The 25,124-nt window shown below is 43.2% G+C and overlaps 1 protein-coding gene across 1 annotated transcript; it reads left to right on the top strand.

Annotated features, from left to right (window-relative positions):
- Positions 1–21,163: 21,163 nt before the first annotated feature.
- Positions 21,164–24,697, top strand: LOC137319827 (probable G-protein coupled receptor 139). The gene is made up of 2 exons (XM_067981748.1): positions 21,164–21,260; positions 23,799–24,697. The coding sequence occupies exons 1-2, from the start codon at positions 21,164–21,166 to the stop codon at positions 24,695–24,697; spliced, it is 996 nt and encodes a 331-aa protein (XP_067837849.1).
- The last annotated feature ends 427 nt before the right edge of the window (positions 24,698–25,124 follow it).

Below are 25,124 nucleotides of genomic sequence, written 5' to 3'. Positions count from 1 at the left end.
ATTGAATGCTCTAGGATTGTCAGGATGGGATTCGATTTTCGTCGCAAACAAACTTTTCAGAGACACGGAGAGATTGGCGACGGCTCTTGTATAAACATCACAGTCAAACAAACACACTTACACTTTCTGTGGACACACTTCAGGTTGTAAAATAGTGGGGGGCATTAGTTAAGGTTCTTTAATTGATGCGGCACCAGTTGGGGTTGCCTGACAGAGTGGAGCAGTAGTTGCCCTTGTGTGTTAGACGTAGGGAATTTAACAAAGACTGCACCAGATTCCTGGTGTCAAAGCCCTGAATATTTTTAATACAGTGTTAAAATACCGTCTGTAAAATGAGAACGGATGACAATTCCACACAGGCAAAATACAAAAAAAACTGATTGAAGTTTTCACTGTCACTCGGTAACCAAGTTAGAATTTCCTGCAATCTGAAACAGAAAGTTACGGGTTGGTTAATGGCGATCAGAACAATTCTTCATCTTTGTTTACAGAGTTTAATGATTTTTGCTCAATTAATACAGTAAACTGTTTTGTAAAAGTTAATTCTGGTCGTGTTGTGCTGACCTCCAATACAATTCATTCTTACCACCATTAAAAAGAAACCTCCCGCAGATGGCGGCCTGGATGTAGCTCGGCATAAAATGTAGTCAATTTGCTTCTCACAACTTTTCAGCGGTGCAGGAGGCAGGATTGCCTTATTTGCAGAGCATGATTGAGCTCCAGAGGACAGAATGCAGAGGGTTTGTCGACGTAGCACACGTGGAGCAAATCAAATGTCTCAAGGTGGTGAGTTGAATGTGATTTTATCCCAATTCAGGCGACCCCAAGGGGAACAGAATGGAAGATGTTCCTGCTGGGAATCAAAACGGCATTTCCCACATGCGACACAAGAATGTTATTACTGAATCACCAACGCTCACATGGTCACTAGCTGCACGTGTCCATGTCATCATATCGTTCGATTATACCTTTCTGTAATGCCTTTGAAAATTATTATTTCAACAGTGGTTAATGTAACTGTTTGTTCAATAACGTGATTAAAACCCGTCACCATAGAATACAATTCTCCCAGGAGAGGTTTTCTCTACAATAAATACGGCGATAATTCATCATCTTCCCTCAGAGTGTGAGGAGAGCATCGCCTCCAGCATCAACTGCAATCATCAGTCCACCAACAAACTAAACGAATGGATTCGATCCTGATAATAAAATATCTGATAGTCTGGACACTTTACGATTTCCAAAAGGTTTACTATCCCATCCTCGCTGCCGATGGTATCCCTGGTAAGTCCCTATATCCAGCTATTAACTCTATATACCGTGTTTCACTGCAGTACTCTTCTTGTTATTTAATACCACTTCGTTGCTGCTGTTGGTGTTCCTGGTAAGTCTTTATATCCAGTTATTAATTCTATAAACCATGTTTCACTGTATTACTGTTCTTTTTATTTACTATCCCATCGTCGCCGCTGTTGGTGTCCCAGGGAAGCCTCTCTTTCCAATTATTTATTCTGTGACAAATGTAACACTGTAACACTGGACTTCTAATGTACATCCTGACATCCAGCTAACTGTTACATTCAGAACACTCCACTTACTGTGTTAGATATAATCCTGTGACCCACTTGCAGTGTGTGGTATGATACAATAATCCCCTTGCCCTGTTTGATATAATACCGCGCTCCCCTTACTGTGTTTGGTGTAATTCTGCGCTCCTTTTTGGTTTTTGTTAACATACAGCGCTCCCCTTACTGTGTTTGGTGTAATTCTGCGCTCCTTTTTGGTTTTTGGTAACATACAGCGCTCCCCTTACTGTGTTTGGCAGAATGCGGCTCTCCTCTTGCAGTTTTTGGAATAATACCGCGTTCCCATTCCCGTGTTTGGTATATTACCGCGCTCCTCGCTGCGATTGTTGGACAGTCACCCATTTACTGGTCTCAGCTGAATGAACAGTTCGCCCTTATTTCCCGCTGCTTGCTACACATGATTCAAATACTCTTTGAGGTTCGAAAATCACAAATTTCACTGAACGATTCCCTGCCTTCATCAGAGTACTGTCTTCGGTCTCCACTGAAACCTGTGTCAGTTCAAAAATTGTCAGCATAAGTTTTCCAGGGACCTTTAGCTCCAGCTCCATGTGTTCAAGTTGTCAGCTGCCTCACTTCTCCCCATCTCCCTCACTGCACCAGTGTCACTGCCCCAGGATGCTGAGCACAGGAATGCAAGTGGAACATGTATCAGGGTCAATTCTTCATTTGAGTATATTGCAGTGGATCTATCTCCAATCATTACTGTGAAATAGCCAGTTATTCCCAGACCAGTTTGAGACGGTTCAAAGGATCTATCAGCGAGTCTCACGCTGATTTTCTACCATCTCCTGCTATTCCACAATACAACTGAGTTCACGTCATTTTTCCGATTTATTATATTGATATGTAACCACACGATTCTTACTGGAATCCGATGAATAATAAATACATTTCATAATTTATTATCCCCCATTCCCTGCTTCAATTCGTGAAACTCTTTGGTGATCACCAGCAGATGAAACCCAGAAGCCCAGCGCTGCTCCTGTGTTCAGATCTTTAATGTTTTCATGTTGTCAGACTGTTTGAAATAACTGATCATTCTTATAAACGTTATTTGTAATATAACTGGACAGTCGGTCTTTAAAATGAATTACAATTTGTACATTGCCCACACTGGATGTGAAGGTTCTGATTTCACTAATTTGTCCATTGGTGCTTGAAGTTTCTGTAAACGATCAACTTAAAGTCTTAAATAGTTCCTCTCCTGTCTGTGTCTCGTGAGCACTGTCACCTTACATAGCAACCGTTCCACATCCCATTATTACCTCTGGGTGTGGTAGCTATGTGTTAACGCTTCCGTCGCTCCTTTTTACTCCAGAAATGTTTGCCTTGTCTGTTTCAGATTGATGTACAATTGACCCTCTGGTCTGTTTCTCCCATCGAAAGTTTTCTCTTGCCCAAAACATCACAGTCTAATTCTGAGCACGTCCATCAAACAAATAAAGAGCTTCCTTAGAATGTTGCTACGATTGATTTCATCAGCGCTGTCAAATGACGCTGCATGGATTCTACGGAATCAGACTACACTGGACATTGACTTGATTTTCACTATTTAACAAACATATTACTGGAGCAGTGAGAGAACACATTTTGTTCACATTTAATGAAAGTTCAATAGCCAATTGGAAATACACTTGAAAAGAAAAAAAGGCAGAGTTATGAGAAAACAGAAAGTGGGTTAATAGGATGGCTCTTTCAGAGAGGCAGCAGGAGCAAGATGGGCCGAAGGGCCTCATTCTGTGCTTCAGTGATGCTACGATTCGATGATTCAGAGATTCTGTGATTCTACAATACTGTGATTTTATGATTCTATGATTCTGTGATTCTATGATTATTTCTGTGACACGGGCACCTTTGTTCTGAGAGTTTACTACAATGTCCTTGCCTTCTGCTGAATTGCAGTTAACTTAAGGACGATCATTGTCCTGTCTCGTGGAAAGTGCGGACTCTCCAAATGTGTCACTCGATACCTGGTGGCCATGGCAGCGGCGGATCTACTGGTCGTTATCACTGATCTGATATTGAGGCCGATCCCCATCAGTTATCGTTCACAGTTCACTTTTCTATACCATATTCTTGTGTGTAATATTCACGCCGTCCTGCTTTGTGCAGCCACGGACTGTTCTGTCTGGTTCACAGTCACTTTCACCTTTGATCGATTTGTGGCCATTTGTAGCCAGAAGCTGAAAACTAAATATTGCACCGAGAAAACGGCGGCTGGGGATTTAGGAACGGTGACTGTGCTGTTCTGTTCAAAGAATATTTTTTGGTACTTTTTCTACACCGGTGATTATATGTTATCCAATAGTCCCTGGTTCTGTGGTGTGACAAGCGGTGCTCCATATTCGCAGATATGGAAATGCATTGAATTCCTTAATCATCTTTTAACTCCGGGTGTCACAATTGTTCTGATTCTGCTGCTCAATACTTTAACTGTCAGACATTTTAGTGGCCAGCAGAGCCCGCAGGAGACTCCGGGGTCACATCAATAAGGAGAGTCCCAATGACCCAGAGATGGAGAGCCGAAGGAAATCCATCGTTTTACTGTTTGTTATCTGGGGGAATTTTATCCTGTTATGGGCGCTGTTTCTGGTGTTTGTAGTTTCTCAGCGAATGTGGTTTATGCGGTATTCCTCTGTAAATCTCCCGATATTCGTACAAGAAATGGCATTCATACTTCAGCTTCTGAGCTGTTTATGCAATAACACAGACTAAATTCAGAGAGCAGTTGAAGAATGTGGTGAAATATCCATTTATTGTAATTGTCAGGTTGATTAAATAATTTACAGAACGGAAGACTTCCTGACATTCGATTCTTTCTTGGACGCTGTTTGATCCATCCTCTCCCCTGAACATCCATTGTCCCAAATTGACGCACTGTTGTTACTGTACATACAACCCACAAGATGTCCACGTTCATCTTCCCAGGCAACTCGGCGTGGACAATAAAGGAGCCTTTTCAGCTTCATCCATGTTCTGCAGATCTTTACTTTCAAATGTGGTCTGTTAGTTTGTCCAACCCAATCACTGCGGTCTCTGCGATTACAAAGGAACAATTTTCTGAAGTCGAGGAAGAATTTTGGGATAATCATAGTGTCATAGAATCATGGACTCGTGGAATGGTTACAGCACAGAATGACGCCATTCGGTCCATCCAGCCGGTGTCAGCTCTTTGTAAGACCAATCCAGTTCGTCCCATTGCCCTGCTTTTTCCCTGTAGCCCTTCAAATGTTTTCCCTTCAATTGTTTAACAAATTCCTTTTTGAAAGTCACGATTGAATCTGCTTGCAACACCTTTTCAGGCAGCGTAATCGAGTTCACAATTACTCGCTGCGTAAAAAAGTTCTTCCTCATGACGCCTTCGGTTCTTTTGCCAATCACCATGAATCTGTGGACTCAGGTTGTCAAACCGTCAACCAATGGGAACAGTTTCTCTTTATTTACGTTATCGGAAACCTTCATGATTTTGAATATTTCGATCAATTCTCCTCTCAACCTTCTCTGCTCTTAGGAGAACAACCTCAGCTTCTCCAGTCTATCCACAAAACTGAAGTCACTCATCCCTAGAACTATTCTAGTAAATCTTTTCTGCACCCTCCCTGAGGCCTTCACATCCTCCCTAAAGTGAAGTGCCCAGAATTGGACGCATTCCTCAAGTTGTGGCCGAAGCATTGTTTTATAAAGGTTCAACACAACTTACTTTTTTTTATACTCTTTCCCTCTATTTATAAAGCCAAGGGTCCAGTATGCTTTATTAAACACGCTCACAGCCGTTCCTGCCACCTTCAAAGATTTGTGTACATTCACCTCCAGGTCTCTGTTCCTGCACCCCCTTTAGAATTGTAACATTTAAATAACATTGCCTCTCCTCATTCTTCCGGCCAAAAAGTAATCACCTCGCATATCTCTGCGTTCAATTTCAGCTGGTTAAAGAGAAGACACACCCTCACCTCAAGGACTGCACGGTTAAATACAAGACACACCCTCACCTCAAGGACTGCACGGTTAAATAAAAGACACGCCCTCACCGCAAGGACTGCACGGTTAAACAGAAGACACACCCTCACCTCAAGGACTGCTCGATTAAACAGAAGACACACCCTCACCTCAAGGACTGCTCGATTAAACAGAAGACACATCCTCACCTCAAGGACTGCGCAATTAAACAGAAGACACACCCTCACCTAAAGGAGAGCACGGTTAAAGCGAATGTGCGATATTCCATGATGCGTTTTGAGATTATCATAGAATCATAGAATGTTTTCAGCACATATGAATGCTATTCGGCCCATCGAGCCCGTGCCGGCTTTTTGCAACAGTAACTCAGTTAATCCGATTCACCCGCTCTTTCACTGTAAGTCCTTCAATTGTTTTCTCTAAACTTATTTACCAAATTCCTTTTTGAAAACCACGGTTGAATCAGCTTCCAGCACCCTCTCAGGCAACGTATTCCAGTTCACACTTACTCGCTGCGTAAATAAGTTTTTCCTCATGTCTCCTTTGGTTCCTTTGCCAATCACCTTAAATCCGTGGCCTTTGGTTCTCGACCCGTCCACAGTTTCCCTTTATTTACGTTATCTAAAACCTTCATGATTTTGAAAACTACTCTTAACCTTCCCTGCTCCAAATAGAACAAACCAGCTTCTCCAGTCTATCCACGTAACTGAAGTCCCTCATGCCTGGAACCATTCTAGATAATCTTTTCTGCACCATCTCTGAGGCCTTCACATTCTTCCTCACGCGGGGTGCCCATAATTGGACACAATATTCCAGCTGTGGCAGAACCAGTGTTTTATAAAGGTTCAACATAACTTCCCTGCTTTTGTGCTCTTTGCCTCTATTTATAAAGTCTAAGATCCCGTATGCACTTGTAACCACTTTCACAAACTGTCCTGGCACCTTCAGAGATTTGTGCACAGTTACCCACAGGTCTCTCTGATCCGGCACCACCTTTAGAATTTGATAATTTACCATATATTGCCTCTTCTCATTCTTCCTGCTTAAATATATCACCTCGCACATCTCTGCGTTATATTTCAGCTGCCTTGCGTCCGCCCATTCCACCAGCCTGTCTATGTCCTCTTGACGCCGATTACTATCCTCCTCACTATGATTACACTTTCAACTTTTGTATCATCTGCAAATTTTGAAATTGTACCCTGTACACCCAAGTAGCATTAATATATCGCAAAAACACAGTGTTCGTAGTACTAATCCCTGGGGAACACAGCTGTACACCTTCCTCCAGGCAGAAAATATTACCGTTCAGCACTACTCTCTACTTCCTGTCACTGAGCCAATTTTAGATCCATGCTGCCACTGCTCCTTTTATTCCAAGGACTTGAATTTTGCCATTTTCAAAAGTTGACCTGAGCTTGTAGTGAGTTCAGAAGAGGTACAACAGAGTGCAATTCAAAGATGGAGCTCACAGTTCTTGTGATACTCGGATGAACATATCATTTCAGACAGTTCTCTGCCATGCGTTTCATATCATTAGTGAGTGTGATTTACAGGGTAGAAAACTCATTACTTTCAGTGACAAGGACACTGTCATCAGCAGAAATTAATTTCCGCAATCTGGTCTCTGGGAATTTATGTACAGATTAAAAAGGAGAGGTCCTTGAACTGATTCCTGAGGGAGGCCAGTGATTTTGTATCTCCGTGGCCTGCTACAGTCGGCCATGTGGACTCTGAAACTTTGTCAGGGGGCATAGATTGTGAGTCTAAACACGGAGACAGATTAAGCGCGGGCGGCTATGGTACATGAGGGGAAAACGGAATAGACGCAGACAGAAGGGAAGAAAGAAAGAATGAGGGGGAGGGACTGAGCCAAATTAGCAAATAGCAAGCTGTCAGTAATCTGAGCTCGAAAACCTGGAAAGTAGATTTCGGAGCCTGAATATCATAGCATCATAGTATGGTACAGCACAGAAGGAGTCCCTTCGGCCCACCGCGCCTGTGCCAGCACTCTGAAAGAGCTATCAAATAGTTCCACTTCCCTGCTCTTTCTCCATAGCTCTGTAAATGTTTTCCCTCAAATATTTCTCCAATTCCCTTTTGAAATTATTATTGAATCCATTTCTACCACCCATTCAGTCACTGCATTCCAGATCATAATAGCTCTTTGCGTAAGAAAATGTTTCCTTCTGTCGCCTCTGTTTCTTTTGCCAATCACTTTGAATCTTAGTCCTCTGGTCACCGACTCTTCACTCACTGGAAACGACTTCCCCATATTTACTCTATTGAAACCGTTCATGATTTTGAACAATTCCATCAAATCTCCTCTTAACCTTCTCTGCTCTAAGGAGGACAATCCCAGCCTCTCCAGTGTGGCCACATTACTGATGTCCCTTAACCATGGCACAATTCTAGAAAATCTCTTCGTCACCCTCTGTAATGCCTTTACATCTTTCCTAAAGTGCAGTGCCAGGAATGGAAATTATACTGCAGATGAGGTCCAACAAGTGTTCTGTGAAGATTTGGCATAACTTCCCTTCTTTTGTACATTATGTCACCAATAATAAATCCCAGGACCGCAGAAGCATTTTTAACATCCTTCTAATCTCGTCGTGTCACCTTCAAAAATTTGTGTGCATACACCCCCAGGTGCTTTTGTTCCCGTACCTTCTTTAAAATTAAACTCATTACTTTATATTGCCTCTCCTCATTCTTCATATCAAAATGCATCACTTCAAACTTCTCTGCACTAAATTTCATTTGCCATGTGTCGGCCCATTTCACCAGTCTGTCTGTGTCCTCCTGAAGTCTGTCACTATTCTCCACATTGCTTACTACATTCCCGAGTTTCGTGTGATCTGAAAACTTTCAAATTGTAACCTGTATACCCAAGACCAGTTCATTATTTTATATCGAAAAGAACAATGGTCTTAATGCATACCTGAGGGGAACAGAACTCCATAGTTATACTTCCCTCCATTCTGAAAAACCAACTGTTAACTACTAATCTCTGCTTTCTGTCCCTTAGCCAATTTTGTATCACTGCTACCACTGTCCCTTTTATCCCTTGAGCGTTAATTTTGCGATCAAGACTGGTGCGTGGGAATCTAACAAATGAATTTCGCAGGTACATATTCACAACATCAACCGCACTATCCTCATCAATCCTCGCCCATATTTCATCAAAGAACGCAAAACATCCGTACAGAATTTAATTTATTAGCCCATACTTTTCGAAGTTCCATATCATTTTGCCCCAGATTTTAGCTCCAAAGGTTTCCCCACCACCGATGTTCAGCTAATTGCCGGGTTTATCTTTCTCCCCTTTTTTTGAACAGGGGTGTAATATTTGCAATCTTGCTGACCTCTTGCACCGCCCAATATCTGAAGAGGATTGGAAGATTATGGCCAGAGCCTCCCGAATTTCTACCGCTAATTCATCCAGTAACCCAGAATGCATCCCATCTGGACTAGTGTCTTGTCTACTTTGAGTGCTGACCACCTTTTAATACCTTCTCTTTGTCAATTTTAACCTATCCAATAATGCAACCACCACCCTCTTTAATGCTACATTGGCAGCATCCTCTTCTCTAGTGAAGACTGCTGTGAACTGTTCATTTAGTACCTCAATCATATCTTCTGCCTCCGCAGGAATATCTCTGTATTTGTCCCAAATCAGCCGCACCCTTCCTTTGTCCATACGCTTTTACTATTTATGTGTTTACATAAGACTTTTGATTTCCCATTCATGTCAGCTGATAATCTATTCTCGTACTCTCACTTTGCCTCTCTTGTTCCTTTTTTTTGGATCTCTTCTGTACTTTCTGCATTTACCCCAGTTCTCTACTGTATTATGAACCTTACATTTGTCATAAGCCACCATTATCTGCTTCATTTTGCTCTTGATATATTTTGTGACTGCGTTGTACATAAAATGTTTCCTCCTTGAAGGCCTCCCATTTGTCAATTACTGTTTTGCCCACTGTTGTCTATCCCACTGACAAATAATTTTAAACCCTCCCAAAGCACAAGTTAACCTCCCCACAAGGACATTGTTCCGAGCTCTGTTGAGGTGCAATCCGTCCGGATGCTACCGATCCCTCCAACCGCAGAAAAGTCCCAATGCCCCAATAAACTGAAGCCCTCCCTCCTGCACCATTTTCCAGTCAAGCATTAACCTGTCTTATCCTACTATTCTTATACTCATGAGCACGTGGCACTAATCCAGAGATTACTACCTTTGAGCGCCTGCTTTTTAACTTGATCCTGAGCTCCTGAAACTTTGACTGCAGGACATCAAACCTTTTCTTTCATATGTCATTGGTTCCCACATGTTCCACGACCTCTGGCTGTTCCTCTTCCCCCAACAGAATATTCTGCACCATCTCAGTGATAACGTTTAACCTGGCACCAGGGAGGCAACACACGTTGGAGCAATCACGTCGTTTGTTGCAGAAACGCCTGTTTATCCCACTGCTTATTGAATCACCTATAAAAATTGCGTTTCTACACTTTCTTCTGCCCCCGGTGCAGCCGAATGTCGAACGATGCCGTGGGTGTACCACTGACTGCATTCCGACGAGTTGTCATCACCCTCACTGATACTCAACACTGAATACAGGTTTGTGAGTGGCACACTCATAGGGGATTCATGCACTGCCCGTGTGTTCCTCCTAGTCGGCCTGGCGGTCACCCACAGCCGCTCCTCCTGAAACCCTTCATACCTGCGGGGTCACCACATCCTGAAACGTGCTATCCACGAAACTCTCAGCTTCCCGTATGCACTGTAGTGACGCCAGCCGCCCCTCAAGCTCAGAAACTCGGAGCTCGAGCTCGAGCAGTTGGCGGCAGTTCTTGCACACGTGGTTTTCCAGGATACACAAAGAGTTCCCACATGGCACAGGATGTGCCGCTCCAGACCCCAGCTGACCTCCCATGTTAGCTAACAGTTATTTAAACTGTCTCTTTAGCTTTAAGGCTATTTAACTGTTTCGCTAAGACAAAACACTGGAAGTCTAACAATGAAGAAGCACTAACGACTGTTAAAAACGCTAAACAGTCAATTAGATATTAATAATAACAACTCTAAACACCAAACATATTAACCAATTAATGAAGTATTTCTCAGCATAAGACATCCGCCGCTCCTGCTTGTGTTGTGAGATCACTTTTTGATTTTTCTGCCTCTTTCAGACTCACCGCTCGCACCATTTTATGGTCTTAAATTCAAAGTTGCAGGAACATGATTGAGTATTCTTCATGAGATACATTCAAAGTGTTGGAACATGAATCATGAACCCGCATTGGGCACATTCAAATGAACCCGCACTGGATAGATTCAAAGGAAACCGCATTAGATATATTCAAAGGAACCCGCATTCGATACATGCAAAGTAACCCACATTAGTTACATTGAAACGGGCAAGATTACGATTGAGGAAACCGCATTGGACGCATTCAAAGGGAATAAGGCGGAAACAGAAAAAAAAATAGTAAATGACACATCCGTGTTGCTAACCTGGGTTTAAAATCCCGCAGCGTGTTGGAGGAAGGGGAGAGAGATGGAAGAGAATCACAAGTAAGATCACCTTGGAGACCGTTGGCCCCGAATCTGTTCTAAATTCCCCCACTGTAGCTCAAACACGTTTATGGTCATAGTCATACATTGATGTGTTTTCATCAACAATAAATGAGATTTAACACGATCTCTGGTTTAAAATAAACTGCTTTATATATTTGAGCTCAACTGCTGTGTTTAATCTCCAGCCTGAATGTTCAGCTCTAAACCTAGAATCATTTGATAATCATCCGCTGGTCGGCAGGAAGCAGAGGCTGAATCTGATCTGTGTCATGTGGAAGCAGAATACAATATTCCAGCTGTTTATATTCATGATCCTGCAGAATATTCCAAACTGTTCTCAACATCGGCAATTCCTGGTAAATATCGGAGGGCTTTAGATTATTGTAATGATCGATCCGATGCTTCCCGATTTTATGAATTTGGAGCAAATTGAATCTCACTAAAGCGTTGAAATATTAATTACCGAGATTATAAAAAAAAGTATTAAACTCGAAATCTCAATGAAGTTTCCCCCGCAGGTTCGAACCCTGCTCGCAGGAGTTTTGCTCAATGACGGGCTCAGTGTTTCCTCGAGTTTATTTCCTTTAATCCGCTCCCTCTGGAGATCACTGGTCTCGAAACTGCTCAGAATTCACTGCACTGCATTTATTAACCTGCTCTTACACAGATCGAGGCAAAGTTTATTGTTGTGATTGGAATCAAGAATAATATCTGGGAGTCAATTCGATATTTTGGGTTGTTAGTAACTGAACAAAATGCAATCCTCAGTGAGAAAAAAACACAAAAAATAATAATTTCAAAAGAGCATTTCAATATTTGGCAGAAAATAATAACAAATGGCCATTAATGTTTAAACACACACTTCCGTTCCGACTTGGACACGTTTTACCCATTGTGTAATTCGAATGAGGCAGGACTCAAATCGGCAATCTTCTGATAACATCACGATTAACACCGAAACCAGACGCCTTATCCATTAGGACACGTGAGCACTCTGCCGTTCCACAGACGAATGATCCTTAATCTTAATAACCAGTGATTGAACAATGTGATTGGATTTGTTTCAGCTCCATTCTCTGCACGGTACATTTCCCAGCGGCTCGTTGGTCTCGGGGGATGATTCTCACTTTGCGGGATTCCACTAATCGATCTCATTTCAGCGCTGCAGAAGGCAAGATTGACTGAGATCCAGAGCATGTTTGAGCTCCAGAGGACAGAATGCAGAGGGTTTGCCGTCGCAACACACGTGGGGAAGGGAAAATGTCTCATGATGGTGCGTGCATTGAAGGTGAAAGCTAGTTTTTCCGAATTCAGGCGATGTCATGGGGGCAGAACGCAAAATGTTTCTGTATTGGAGGGAATTGAACCCGGTCTCCCGCGTGACAAAATATAAATGTCATTCAATTTTCCACAATAAAGGGAGTGACAATCATTGCGGAAACTTGGAGATAGTCTGGTCTCGCTCACTGCAGAAGTCTCCGTGTCACAGCGAACCAGATCTCCTGTAACCAGTGCGGCCTCCCTTCGGGCCTTTCGGGCAGCACGAGTTATATCCTGCCAATTGGAGTATAGACCCAGTATCCCAACAGCGCTTATCACGTTCCCCGAACCAGTGAAAGGTCTCCGATCGGAACAGGGATAGAACATTTTGAAAACTTTCTGCGTTAAAAATGAATAAATATAAATAATGGAACAATTCTGTTTTGTTATTAAATGTGAATAAAATCCAATTTCTCCCAGCCCCGGTATATTTGCTCTGTCGCTGTACGGTTCTATTCACTCAAATCCAAATCACTTCAAAGGGACAGAGACAGGTTAAGTGAGTGGGCAAAAAATGGCTGATGCAGCATAATGTGGGGAAATGTGAGTTTATTCACTTTGGTAGGACGATTAGAAACACAGAATACTTTTTAAATGGTGAGAAACTATTAAATGTTGGTGTTCGGAGAGATTTGGGTGTCCTCGTACAAGAAACACAGAAAGTTAACATGCAGGTACAGCAAACATTTAGATAGAGAGGTCCGGCAGGTACAGCAAGCAATGGAGAGGGGCGGTAATTATAGGGTTAACATGCCCAATTTCAAATCCAGTCAACAACGGCTGAGAAACTGCGAGATCCTGTGGGAAAGAAGCGAGAAAGGAGCGTTCAGCGGTGGCCATACGCCAAAATATCTGGGGGAGAAATTATCTGCGTCAGGGATGGGAAAGGTTTGGACATGAGAAATGTTCCAAGAGATAAGAGAGTCCAGGCGGGCGAGGCCAACTTGACAGGTCAAGTGGGTGGAACGTCCGGAGAACAATCAACAGATGAAGCTGGGATACGCATGCGCGAGAGAGGGAGGTGGCCTGCAGGCGTTCTCACGGACGAAACGCTGGAATGAAAGTCGATAAGTGTTAACCTCGAATGACGCAGCCGTGCTTATGTATTAACCGTATGTTAACCATATTCATTCATCAGTAAAAAGGTGGCATCGGAACAAGAGGAGGCCACTCATTAATCGAGCATGTTCCCCCATTCAGTCAGTGTCATGGGAACGCAGGAACATAGGAATAAGAGGAGGCCATTCATCCATCGAGCCCGTTCCCCCATTCAATTCGTGTCATACTTTTACCAAACAAAAATCTGTCAATCCCTGTTTCGAAATGTTCGCCAGTTGTGGAAGGACCTATCCTTGACCCCTCCTATTTCCCGTCTATATGCTGACCCTCGGTGATATCATTCGAAAATACAATATCAGGTTCCCTGTGCATGGTGACGAAACCCAGCTCTATATTACCACCACCTCGATCAAGCCTTCCACTTTCTGATTGGTCACACTGCTTTTCCGACATCCAATACTGGATGAGCAAAAATTTCCTCCAACTGAATATTCGGAAAACCAAAGACAATGTCTTTGGTCCCCGATGCAACCCCAGATCTCCAGCCACCGACTCCACCCTTCTCCCTGGCCATTGTCTGAGGGTGAACCAGACCGATCACAGCCTCCGTGCCCCAGTTCACACTGAGATGAACATCCAAACACATCTCAGCTCCTTCACCAACACCACCGACTCCCATCTCTGTTACATCGTCATCCTGCTCCCTGCCTCAGCTCATCTGCTGCTGAAACACTCATCCTTGCCTTTTCTTACCTCTATAATCGACTATTCCACTGCTTTTCTGGCCGGCCAACCGTCGTCCACCATCCACAAAGTTGAGCACATCCAAAACTCTGCTCCCGATATCATAACTCGGAACAAGTCCAATTCACCCATCACCCCCTGTGCTCGCTGACCAACATTGGTTGCCGGCCGGTAATGCCTCGATTTTAAAATTCTCATCCTAGTTTTCAAATCCCACCGTGGCCTCGCCCCTACCTCCCTATCTCTGTAACTTCCTGCAGCCCTACAACCCTCCGAGAGATATCTGCGCTCCTCCAATTCTTGCCCTTTACACTCTTCGATTTTAATCACTCCAATATTGGCGACCGTGCCTTCAGATGCCTGGACCCGAAGCTCTCGAATTCCCTCCGTAAACCTCTCCGCCTCCCTGTCTCTCTCCTCCTTTAATACGCTCCTTAAAACCTACCTCTTTGATCAAGCTTTAGGTCACTCTTCCTAATATCTCCTTTTGTGGCTCGGTGTGAAATTTTGTTTGATAATCGCTCCTGTGAAGCAACTTAGGACTTTTTTAAAGTTAAAAGCGCCATATAAATAAATGTTGTTGTTGTTTTATCTTTCACAGTTCGTGCATCAATCAGTGACGTCACACTTCATACATCATACCGTGATATCATATTGCACGCATCACACCGTGATGTCACACTTCATGCATCATAACATGATGTCACACTTCATTCGACAAGGTGCCACATAAAAGATTATTACTTAAGATAAAAAATCACGGGATTGGGGGTAATATTCTGGCATGGGTGGAGGATTGGTTATCAAACAGGAAGCAGAGAGTTGGGATAAATGGTTCATTTTCGGACTGGCAACCAGTAACCAGTGGTGTTCCACAGGGGTCGGTGCTGGGTCCCCAACTCTTTACAATCTATATTAACGATTTGGAGGAGGGGACCGAGTGCAACATATCAACATTTGCAGATGATACAAAGATGGGAGGGAAAGTAGAGAGTGAGGAGGACATAAAAAACCTGCAAGGGGATATAGACAGGCTGGGTGAGTGGGCGGAGATTTGGCAGATGCAATATAATATTGGAAAATGTGAGGTTATGCACTTTGGCAGGAAAAATCAGAGAGCAAGTTATTTTCTTAATGGTGAGAGACTGGAAAGTACTGCAGTACAAAGGGATCTGGGGGTCCTAGTGCAAGAAAATCAAAAAGTTGGTATGCAGGTGCAGCAGGTGATCAAGAAAGCCAACGGAATGTTGGCTTTTATTGCTAGGGGGATAGAATATAAAAACAAGGAGGTATTGCTGCAGTTATATAAGGTATTGGTGAGACCGCACCTGGAATACTGCATACAGTTTTGGTCTCCATACTTAAGAAAAGACATACTTGCTCTCGAGGCAGTACAAAGAATGTTCACTCGGTTAATCCCGGGGATGAGGGGGCGGACATATGAGGAGAGGTTGAGTAGATTGGGACTCTACTCATTGGAGTTCAGAAGAATGAGAGGCGATCTTATTGAAACATATAAGATTGTGAAGGGTCTTGATCGGGTGGATGCAGTAAGGATGTTCCCAAAGATGGGTGAAACTAGAACTAGGGGGCATAATCTTAGAATAAGGGGCTGCTCTTTCAAAACTGAGATGAGGAGAAACTTCTTCACTCAGAGGGTGGTAGGTCTGTGGAATTTGCTGCCCCAGGAAGCTGTGGAAGCTACATCATGAGATAAATTTAAAACAGAAATAGACAGTTTCCTAGAAGTAAAGGGAATTAGGGGTTATGGGGAGCGGGCAGGAAATTGGACATGAAGCTGAGTTCGGATCGGTCAATGCCCTGTGGGTGGCGGAGAGGGCCCAGGGGCTATGTGGCCGGGTCCTGCTCCGACTTCTTGTGTTCTTTAGATTTGTGGTTGGTATCAGATCAGCCATGATCTTATTGAATGGCGGAGCAGGCTCGATGGGCCGATTGGCCTACTCCTGCTCCAATTTCTTATGTTCTTATGTTCTTATCACACCGTGATGTCACACTTCATGCATCAACCCGTGATGTCACACTTGATACATCATACCGTGATGTCATATTCCACGCATCATACCTCGTGTCACACTTCATACATCATACATTGATGTCATACTTCATACATCATATGGTGATGTTACACTTCTTACATCATACACTGCGACATCATCAATACTCAACACCAACAACAGCCAATCTCCAGACGCCATCCTACAACTCATCCGCTTCATCCTGGATCACAATATCTTCACCTTCGATAACAAGTTCTTTACCCAAACACACGGAACAGCCATGGGGACCAAATTTGCACCCCAATACGCCAACATTTTCATGCACATGTTCGAGCAGGACTTCTTCACTGCACAGGACCTCCAACCAACACTATACACCGGATACATCGACGACATTTTCTTTCTATGGACCCACGGCGAAGAATTACTGAAGAGACTACACGATAACATCAACAAGTTCCATCCCACCATCAAGCTCACCATTGACTACTCCTCAGAATCAGTTTCTTTCTTGGACACACGAATCTCCATCAAAGACGGGCACCTCAGCACCTCACTCTACCGCAAGCCCACGGACAATCTCACGATGCTCCACTTTTCCAGCTTCCACCCTAACCACGTCAAAGAGGCCATCCCCTATGGACAGGCCCTGCGAATACACAGGGTCTGCTCAGACGAGGAGGAACGGGATGGACACCTACAGACTCTGAAAGACGCCCTGGTAAGAACGGGATATGACGCTCGACTCATCGATCGACAGTTCCGACGGGCCACAACGAAAAATCGCATAGACCTCCTCAGAAGACAAACACGGGACGCAACCAAGAGAGTACCCTTCGTCGTCCAGTACTTCCCCGGAGCGGAGAAACTACGCCATATTCTCCGCAGCCTTCAACATGTCATCAATGACGACGAACACCTCGCTGTGGCCTTCCCCACACCTCCACTGCTCGCCTTTAAACAGCCACCCAACCTCAAACAGACTATCGTTCGCAGCAAATTACCCAGCTTTCAGGAGAACAGCGTCCAGGACACCACACAACCCTGCCACGGTAACCGCTGCAAGACATGCCAGATCATCGACATAGATACCGCCATCACACGAGAGGGCACCATCCACCAGGTGCATGGTTCATACTCCTGTGACTCGGCCAACGTTGTCTACCTCATACGCTGCAGAAAAGGATGCCCGGAGCATGGTACATTGGCGAGACCATGCAGACACTGCGACAACGGATGAACGGACACCGCGCAACAATCGCCACACAGGAGGGTTCCCTCCCAGTCGGGGAACACTTCAGCAGTCAGGGACATTCAGCCACCGATCTTCGGGTAAGCGTTCTCCAAGGCGGCCTTCGAGACACACGACAACGCAAAATAGTCGAGCAGAAATTGACAGCCAAGTTCCGCACCCATGAGGACGGCCTCAACCGGGATCTTGGGTTCATGTCACGCTACACGTTACCCCACCAGCGAACAAAAGCTATCTGTTTTTCATATAATGGGACATTTGCTGGCTTTCTCTGCCTTGCGGATGTTTCTGCCTCTCTCTGTTTTTTTTTTCCTTTTTGTTTTTTTGTTGAATGTGTATTCGGGGGTTCTGGAGGTGACACCTCTCTGTCTGAACACGGTGATTGCCTTGGCAACGGGCAGTTGCAGGGGCAGTCTGTAAACACCATGTATTGTTCTATATCTATAAAGGCGTAGGCTTCAAGGAGCTCTTGACATTTACCTGAGGAAGGAGGAAGCCTCCGAAAGCTTGTAGATTTCAAATAAAAATTGTTGGACTACAACTTGGTGTTGTAAAATTGTTTACAATTGTCAACCCCAGTCCATCACCGGCATCTCCACATCATTATACACTGTGACAAGGAAGGGCATCCAAAGCTAGAGCTCCCTGGATGACTAAAGAGGTAGAGATTAAAATGAAACAGAAACAAAGTGGATTTTGACGAATGTAAGGTTCATAATACAGTAGAGAACCAGTCTGAATACAAAAAGTACACATGAGATTTAAAAAGGGCATAAGAGGGGTAAAGAGAGAATATGAGAACAGATTTGCGGCTGAAATAAATGTCCTTTATCAACATATAAGCAATTAAAGAGTAGTCCTGGGAGATTGGGACCGATCAGAGACCAAAGTGAAGATCTTCCAGTGGAGGCAGAAAGCACACGTACAAAATGAATCCTGTGCATCCGTCTTCACGACAGAAGAGGATGCTGCCAATGTAGCGGTAAAGGAAGAGGAAGTAGAGAAATTGGATAGGATAATAAAAGATAAAGAGGAGATACTAAAAGGGTTGTCAGTCCTCAAAGCAGAAAAGTCACCCGGTCTGGATGGAATGAATCCGAGGTTGCTGATACAAGTTAGGTTGGAAATTGCTGAGGCTCTGACCACAATCTTCCAATCCTCCTGAGATAGGGGAGTGGTGCCAGAGGACTGGAGAATTGCAAATGTGACACCCCTGTTCAAAAAACGGGAGAACGATAACCCGGCAACGACACGGCATTTCATTTAACGTCGGTGGTGGGCACACTTATAGAGGCATTAATTCACGACAATATTAATTGGTACAATGAAAATTTTAGGTGAATAAGTGAAAGTCAGCACAGATTTTCCAGAGACAAATCGTTTTCGACTAACTTGAGTTATTTAATGAAGTAAATGAGACGGCTGATGAGGGTAGTGTGGTCCTTGTTATGTATATGGACTTTCAAAGGTGTTTGAAAATTACCACATAATAGAATTGTTAGCGAAATTGAAGTCCATGGAATTAAAGGAGCAGTTTCTGCATTGACACGAATTTCAAAAAAGGAACGCAAAGCAGAGAGTATTAGTGGCCGGTTGTTTTTGAAACTACAGGGAAGTGTGCAGTGGTGCTTCCCTGGATCCGGTGGAGGGACGACTGCACTTTTTGATACATATTAATGATATGGACTTGTGTATATAGGGCATAATTTCAAATTCTCAGAATACACGAAACTCGGAAATGTAGTAAACAGTGAGGAGGATAGCAACAGACTTCAGGAGGATATAAATAGACAGGTGAAATGATGTAACGACAAAAGACTTCGCAGGACAAGTTGAGAGGTCTGTTGAGAAGACATGCAGGTTCCTTGGATTTATAGATAGATGCATAGAGTATAAAAGCAAGGAAGTTTTGCGCAATCTTTTTAAAACCAGACTTTAGGACCCACTGGAGTATTGTGGTATATTCTGGACAGCACACTTTTGGAAGTATGTCAAGGCCTGAGAGAGCGGAGAGGGGAGATTTGCAAGAATACCAGTTATTTAATATTTCAGTTACGTGGAGAAACTGGAGAAGCTGGGGTTGTTCTCCTTCGAGCAGGGAAGGTTAAACGGACCTTTGATAGAGGTGTTCAATATCATGAAGGGTTTTGCTAGAGTGAATAATGAGAAACTGTTTCCAGTAACATAATGGTTGGGAAGCAGAGCACTCAGATTTAAGGTAACTGCAAAAGAACAAGATACATCATGAGGAAGATAAATACGCAATTTTTGTTATGATCCACAATGGTGGAAACAAATTCAATAATAACTTTCAAAAGGGAATTGGATGAATAATGGAAGTGGACAAATTTGCATGGCTATTCGTCCGGAGTAGAGGAGTGGGCCGAATTGGATAGCTCTTTCAAAGAGCCGGAATTGGCACGACCGGCCGAATTGCCTCCTTCTGTGCCGTGTCATTCTGCGATTCTATGATTCTTCGCTAAATAACAATCATGGAAAATGAAAGAGATCTGTCGGATTGATAATAAATTGCAACAGTCGCAACAATGCCCGGTGACAGTGAATGGAGTAAATATGTTGGGATGAATTAAATGGACAATATTGCGCTGATATAGTGAGGTCACCCTGTCACTTCATAAATTATTGCTGCGACCGCACTTGGAATATTGTGTACAGTACTGGTCACTACTGTGGGAAAGTGATACTCCAGCTATTGATTGGATAAAGAAGAGAGCAACTAGAACGAGTGAGCGGATGGAGGGATTGGGTGATGAGAATCGCTTTAGTAAATTGGACATGTTCACAGTGGGAAAGAGAAGGTTGAGAACTGATATAATTTCAGTTCTTAGATCCTAAAGGGACCAGATAATGTGGACCATGATCAGCTATTTCACCTTGTCCAGACCCATAGTACCAGAGGACATGGCCTGCGCTTGAAGGGTGGTAAATTCAAAACTAATCTACAGAAATTATATTGCAGTGTGCGAGTGGTACATCTATGGAACAGACACAATATGGAGACGGTGGAAGCAGTCAGTATTGATTCATTCAAATGCAAATTAAATAGATATCGTTCAATAAATTATTATTTTGGGGTACAGTATGTGAATACGTTCAGACATCACATGCGGTCAGTGTAGCACATTTAGGGTGAAAAGTTAACTTTGGACCAAAAGTTCCCAAATCTCCACGTGTCATTTCTGGGTCTGTTGTAAACTAATTGATAGAGATTGATTGCACAAATCCTTTATTGTTGCATCAGGGTGGTAGAAGGGCAAGTGATGGACCTTGCTCTCTTGTCTTCCTGTAATTCTTAGTGTCCTTTGGTGTCACGCTGCAAGCCCGCGACTTTCACATTTATTTTCCATTGTTTCCAAAGTTACTGAGATTATATTCTGGTCATCGTATCGTTAGATTATACCTTTCTGCCGTGCCTGCGAACATTGTTGTTATAGCAGCGGTAATTGTAACCTGTTTGTTCAATGATCTGATTAATATCAGTCACCAAGGAATAGAATTCTCCCAGGAGAGGTTTACTCCACAATAAAAAAGGGCGTTTAATTCACCACCTCAGCTCAAAGTGTGAGGAGAGCATCGCCTCCAGCATCAACTGGAATCATCAGTCCATCAACAAACTAAACTAATGGATTCGTTCCTGATAATAAAATATCTGATACTCTGGACACTTTACGATTTCCAAAAGATTTACTATCCCGTCCTCGCTGCTGTTGGTGTTCCTGGTAAGTCCCGATATCCAGTTATTAATTCTGTAAACAACGTTTAATTATATTACTGTTCTTGTAATTTACTATCCCCTCGTCGCAGCATTTGGAGTTCCTGGTAAGGCTTCATATTTAGCAATTAATTCTATAAACCATGTTTCATTGTATTTCTGTTCGTGTTATTTAATAACACCTCCTCGCTGCTGTTGGTGTCCCTGGTAAGCCTCGATAATCTGTGACTGATTCTGTGACCTATGAACAACTGTATTACTCGTCATGTTATGTACATCATGACATCCAGAGAAACGGTTAAATTAAGTGTCCTTCTCCCACTGTGATTGGCATCATACCGCCCTCCTCTTACTGTGATTGGTATAATACCGCGCTCCTCTTACTGTGTTTGATATAATAACACGCTCCTCTTACTGTGTTTGAGAAAATACCGCGCTCCTCTTACTCTGATTGGTATAATACCGCGCTCCTCTTACTGTGTTTGATAAAATACCGCCCTCCTCTTACTCTGATTGGTATAATACCGCGCTCCTCTTACTGTGTTTGAAATAATACCGCGCTCCTCTTCCTCTGATTGGTATAATACCGCGCTCCTCTTACTGTGTTTGATATAATAACACGCTCCTCTTACTGTGTTTGATATGATACCGCGCTCCTCTTCCTCTGATTGGTATAATACCGCGCTCCTCTTACTGTGTTTGATATAATACCGCGCTCCTCTTACTCTGATTTGTATAATACCGCGCTCCTCTTACTGTGTTTGATATAATAACACGCTCCTCTTACTGTGTTTGACATAATACCGCGCTCCTCTTACTGTGATTAGTACAATACCGCGCTCCCCTTACTTTGTTCATTATAATACCGCGCTCCTCTTACTCTGATTGGTGTAATACCGCGCTCCTCTCACTGTGTTGGGTACAATACTCGAGCTTCCTCGCTGCGATTATTGGACAGTCACCCATTCACTGGTCTCAGCTGAATGAATCGTCCGCCCTTATTTCACGCTGTTTGCTGCATGTGATTCAAAAATTCTTTGAGGTTCAAAAATCAGCAATTTCATGAACGATTCCCTGCCTTCATCAGATTACTGTCTTTGATCTCCACTGAAACCTGTGTCAGTTCACAAATTCTCAGCATGAGTTTGCCCGGGACCTTCAACTCCAGCTCCATGTGGTTCAGGTTGTGGGAGGAATGATTCAGTTCCCGTCAGCTGCCTCACTTCTCCCCATCTCCCACCCTGCACCAGTGTCACTGCCCCCGGATGATGAGGACATGAATTCAAGTACAACATGTATCAGAGTCAATTCTTCATTTTATTATATTGCAGTGGATCTATCTCCAATCATTGCTGTGAAATAACCATTTAGTCCCAGACCAGTCTGACACGGTTCAAAGGATCTATCAGCGAGTCTCACGCTGATTTTCTCCCATCTCCTGCTATTCCACAATACAGATGAATTCATTTAATTTTCTCCTGTTTATTATATGGATATGTAACCACACGATTCTTACTGGACTGCGATGAATCATAAATTAATTTCATAATTTATTCTCCCACATTCCCTATTTCAATTCGTGAAACTATTTGATGATCGCCAACAGATGAAACCCAGAAGCCCAGCGCTGCTCCTGTGTTCAGATCTTTAATGTTTTAATGTTGTCAGACTGTTTGAAATAACTGATCATTCTTATAAACGTTATTTGTAATATCACTGGACAGTCGGTCTTTGAAATTAATTACAATTTGCACATTGCCCACACTGGATGTGAAGGTTCTGATGACACTAATTATTCCATTACTGGTTGAAGTTACGGTAAACGATCAACTTAAAGTCCTTAATAGTTCCTCTCCTGTCCTTGCCTCATGTCCACTGTCACTTTCGATAAGAACCGTTCCACATTCCGTACTTACCTCCAGGTGTGGTTGCGATGTGTTTACGAATTCTTCGCTCCATTTTACTCCTGAAATATTTATCTTGTCTGTTTCACGTTGATATATCTTTGACCCTGTCGTCTGTTTCTCCCATCGAAAGGTGTCTCTTGCCAAAATATCACAGTCTATTTCTGAGCACGCCCATCAAACTAATATAGACCTTCCTTTGAATGTTGCTACTATTGATTTCATCAGCGCTGTCAAATGATCCTCCATGGACTCCATGGAATCGGACTACACTGGACATTGACTTGGTTTTCACTATTCAACAAACATATTACTGGAGCAGTGAGAGAACGTGTATTTATCACATTTAATTAACATACAATAGTCAATTGGAAATATACCTGAAAAGAAAAAAAATGCGGAATTATGGGGAAAGCGAAGAGCGGTCTTGCAGGATTGCTCATTCAGAGAGCTGGCAGGAGCACGATGGGCCGAAGTGCCTCATTCTGTGCTTCAGGAATCAATGATTCGATGATTCAGTGTTCCTGAGACGCTATGATTTTATGATTCTTTAATACTGTGATTGTATGATTATTTCTTTCACACGGGCGCCTTTGTTCTGAGAGTTTGCTATAATTTGCTTGTCTTCCGCTGAATTGCAGCTAACTTAATGACGATCATTGTCCTGTCTCGTGGAAAGTGCGGACTCTCCAAATGTGTCACTCGTTACCTGGTGGCCATGGCAGCGGCGGATCTACTGGTCGTTATCACTGATCTGATATTGAGGCAGATCCCCATTACTTATCGTTCACAGTTCACTTTTCTATACGACATTCCCGTTTGTAATATTCACGCCGTCCTGCTTTCTGCAGCTACAGACTGTTCTGTCTGGTTCACCGTCATTTTCACCTTCGATCGATTTGTGGCCATTTGTTGCCAGAAGCTGAAAACTAAATATTGCACCGAGAAAACGGCGGCTGTGGTTTTAGCAACATTGAGTGTGCTGAGCTGTTTAAAGAATATTTTTTGGTACTTTTTCTATACCGGTGCTTACATGTTATCCAATAGCCCCTGGTTCTGTGGTGTGACAAGCGGTGCTCTGTTCTCGCAGATATGGACAGGCATTGAATTCCTTCATTATCTTCTAACTCCGGGTGTCCCATTTGTTCTGATTTTGTTGCTCAATGCTTTAACTGTCAGACACATTTTAGTGGCCAGCAGAGCCCGCAGGAGACTCCGGGGTCACAGCAATCGGGAGAGTCCTTGTGACCCAGAGATGGAGAACCGAAGGAAATCCATAATTTTACTGTTTGTTATCTCGGGAAATTTTATCCTGTTATGGGCGCTGTTTCTTGTGTTTGCAGTTTCTGAGCGAATGTTTTTAATGTTGTATTCCTCTGTAAGTCTCCCTACTTTCGTACAAGAAATGGGATTCATTCTTCAGCTTCTGAGCTGTTGCACAAACACCTGTATTTATGCAATAACACAGACTAAATTCAGAGAGCAGTTGAAGAATGTGGTGAAATATCCATTTATTGTAATTGTCAGATTAATTAAATAATTTACAGAATGGAAGACTTCCTGACATCAGATTCTTACTTGAACGCTATTGGATTCATCCTCTGTCCTGAACATCTATTCTCCCAAAATGACGCACTGGTTACTGTATATACAACCCACAAGATGTCCTCCTTCATCTTCCCAGGTAACTAGGCGTGGACAATAAAGGAGCCATTTCAGCGTCATCCATATTCTGCAGAATGTTTCTTTGAAATGTGGTCTGTTAGTTTGTCCAATCCATTCACTGCGGTCTCTGCGATTACAAATGAACAATGTTCGATATTCCAGCAAGCATTTTTTGATTATCATTGAATCATCGAATGGTTACAGCACATAAGCAGGGCACTCGGCCCATCAAGCCCGTTCCGGCTCTTGATAAGAGCAATCCAGTTCGTCGCATTTCCACACACTTTCCCTGTAGCCCTTCA

The sequence above is a fragment of the Heptranchias perlo genome, unplaced genomic scaffold, assembly GCF_035084215.1.
Source record: "Heptranchias perlo isolate sHepPer1 unplaced genomic scaffold, sHepPer1.hap1 HAP1_SCAFFOLD_90, whole genome shotgun sequence".
NCBI lineage: Eukaryota > Metazoa > Chordata > Chondrichthyes > Hexanchiformes > Hexanchidae > Heptranchias > Heptranchias perlo.
The sequence above is the reverse complement of the archived record's forward strand: the minus strand, read 5'-3'. Positions and strand labels throughout refer to the sequence as shown.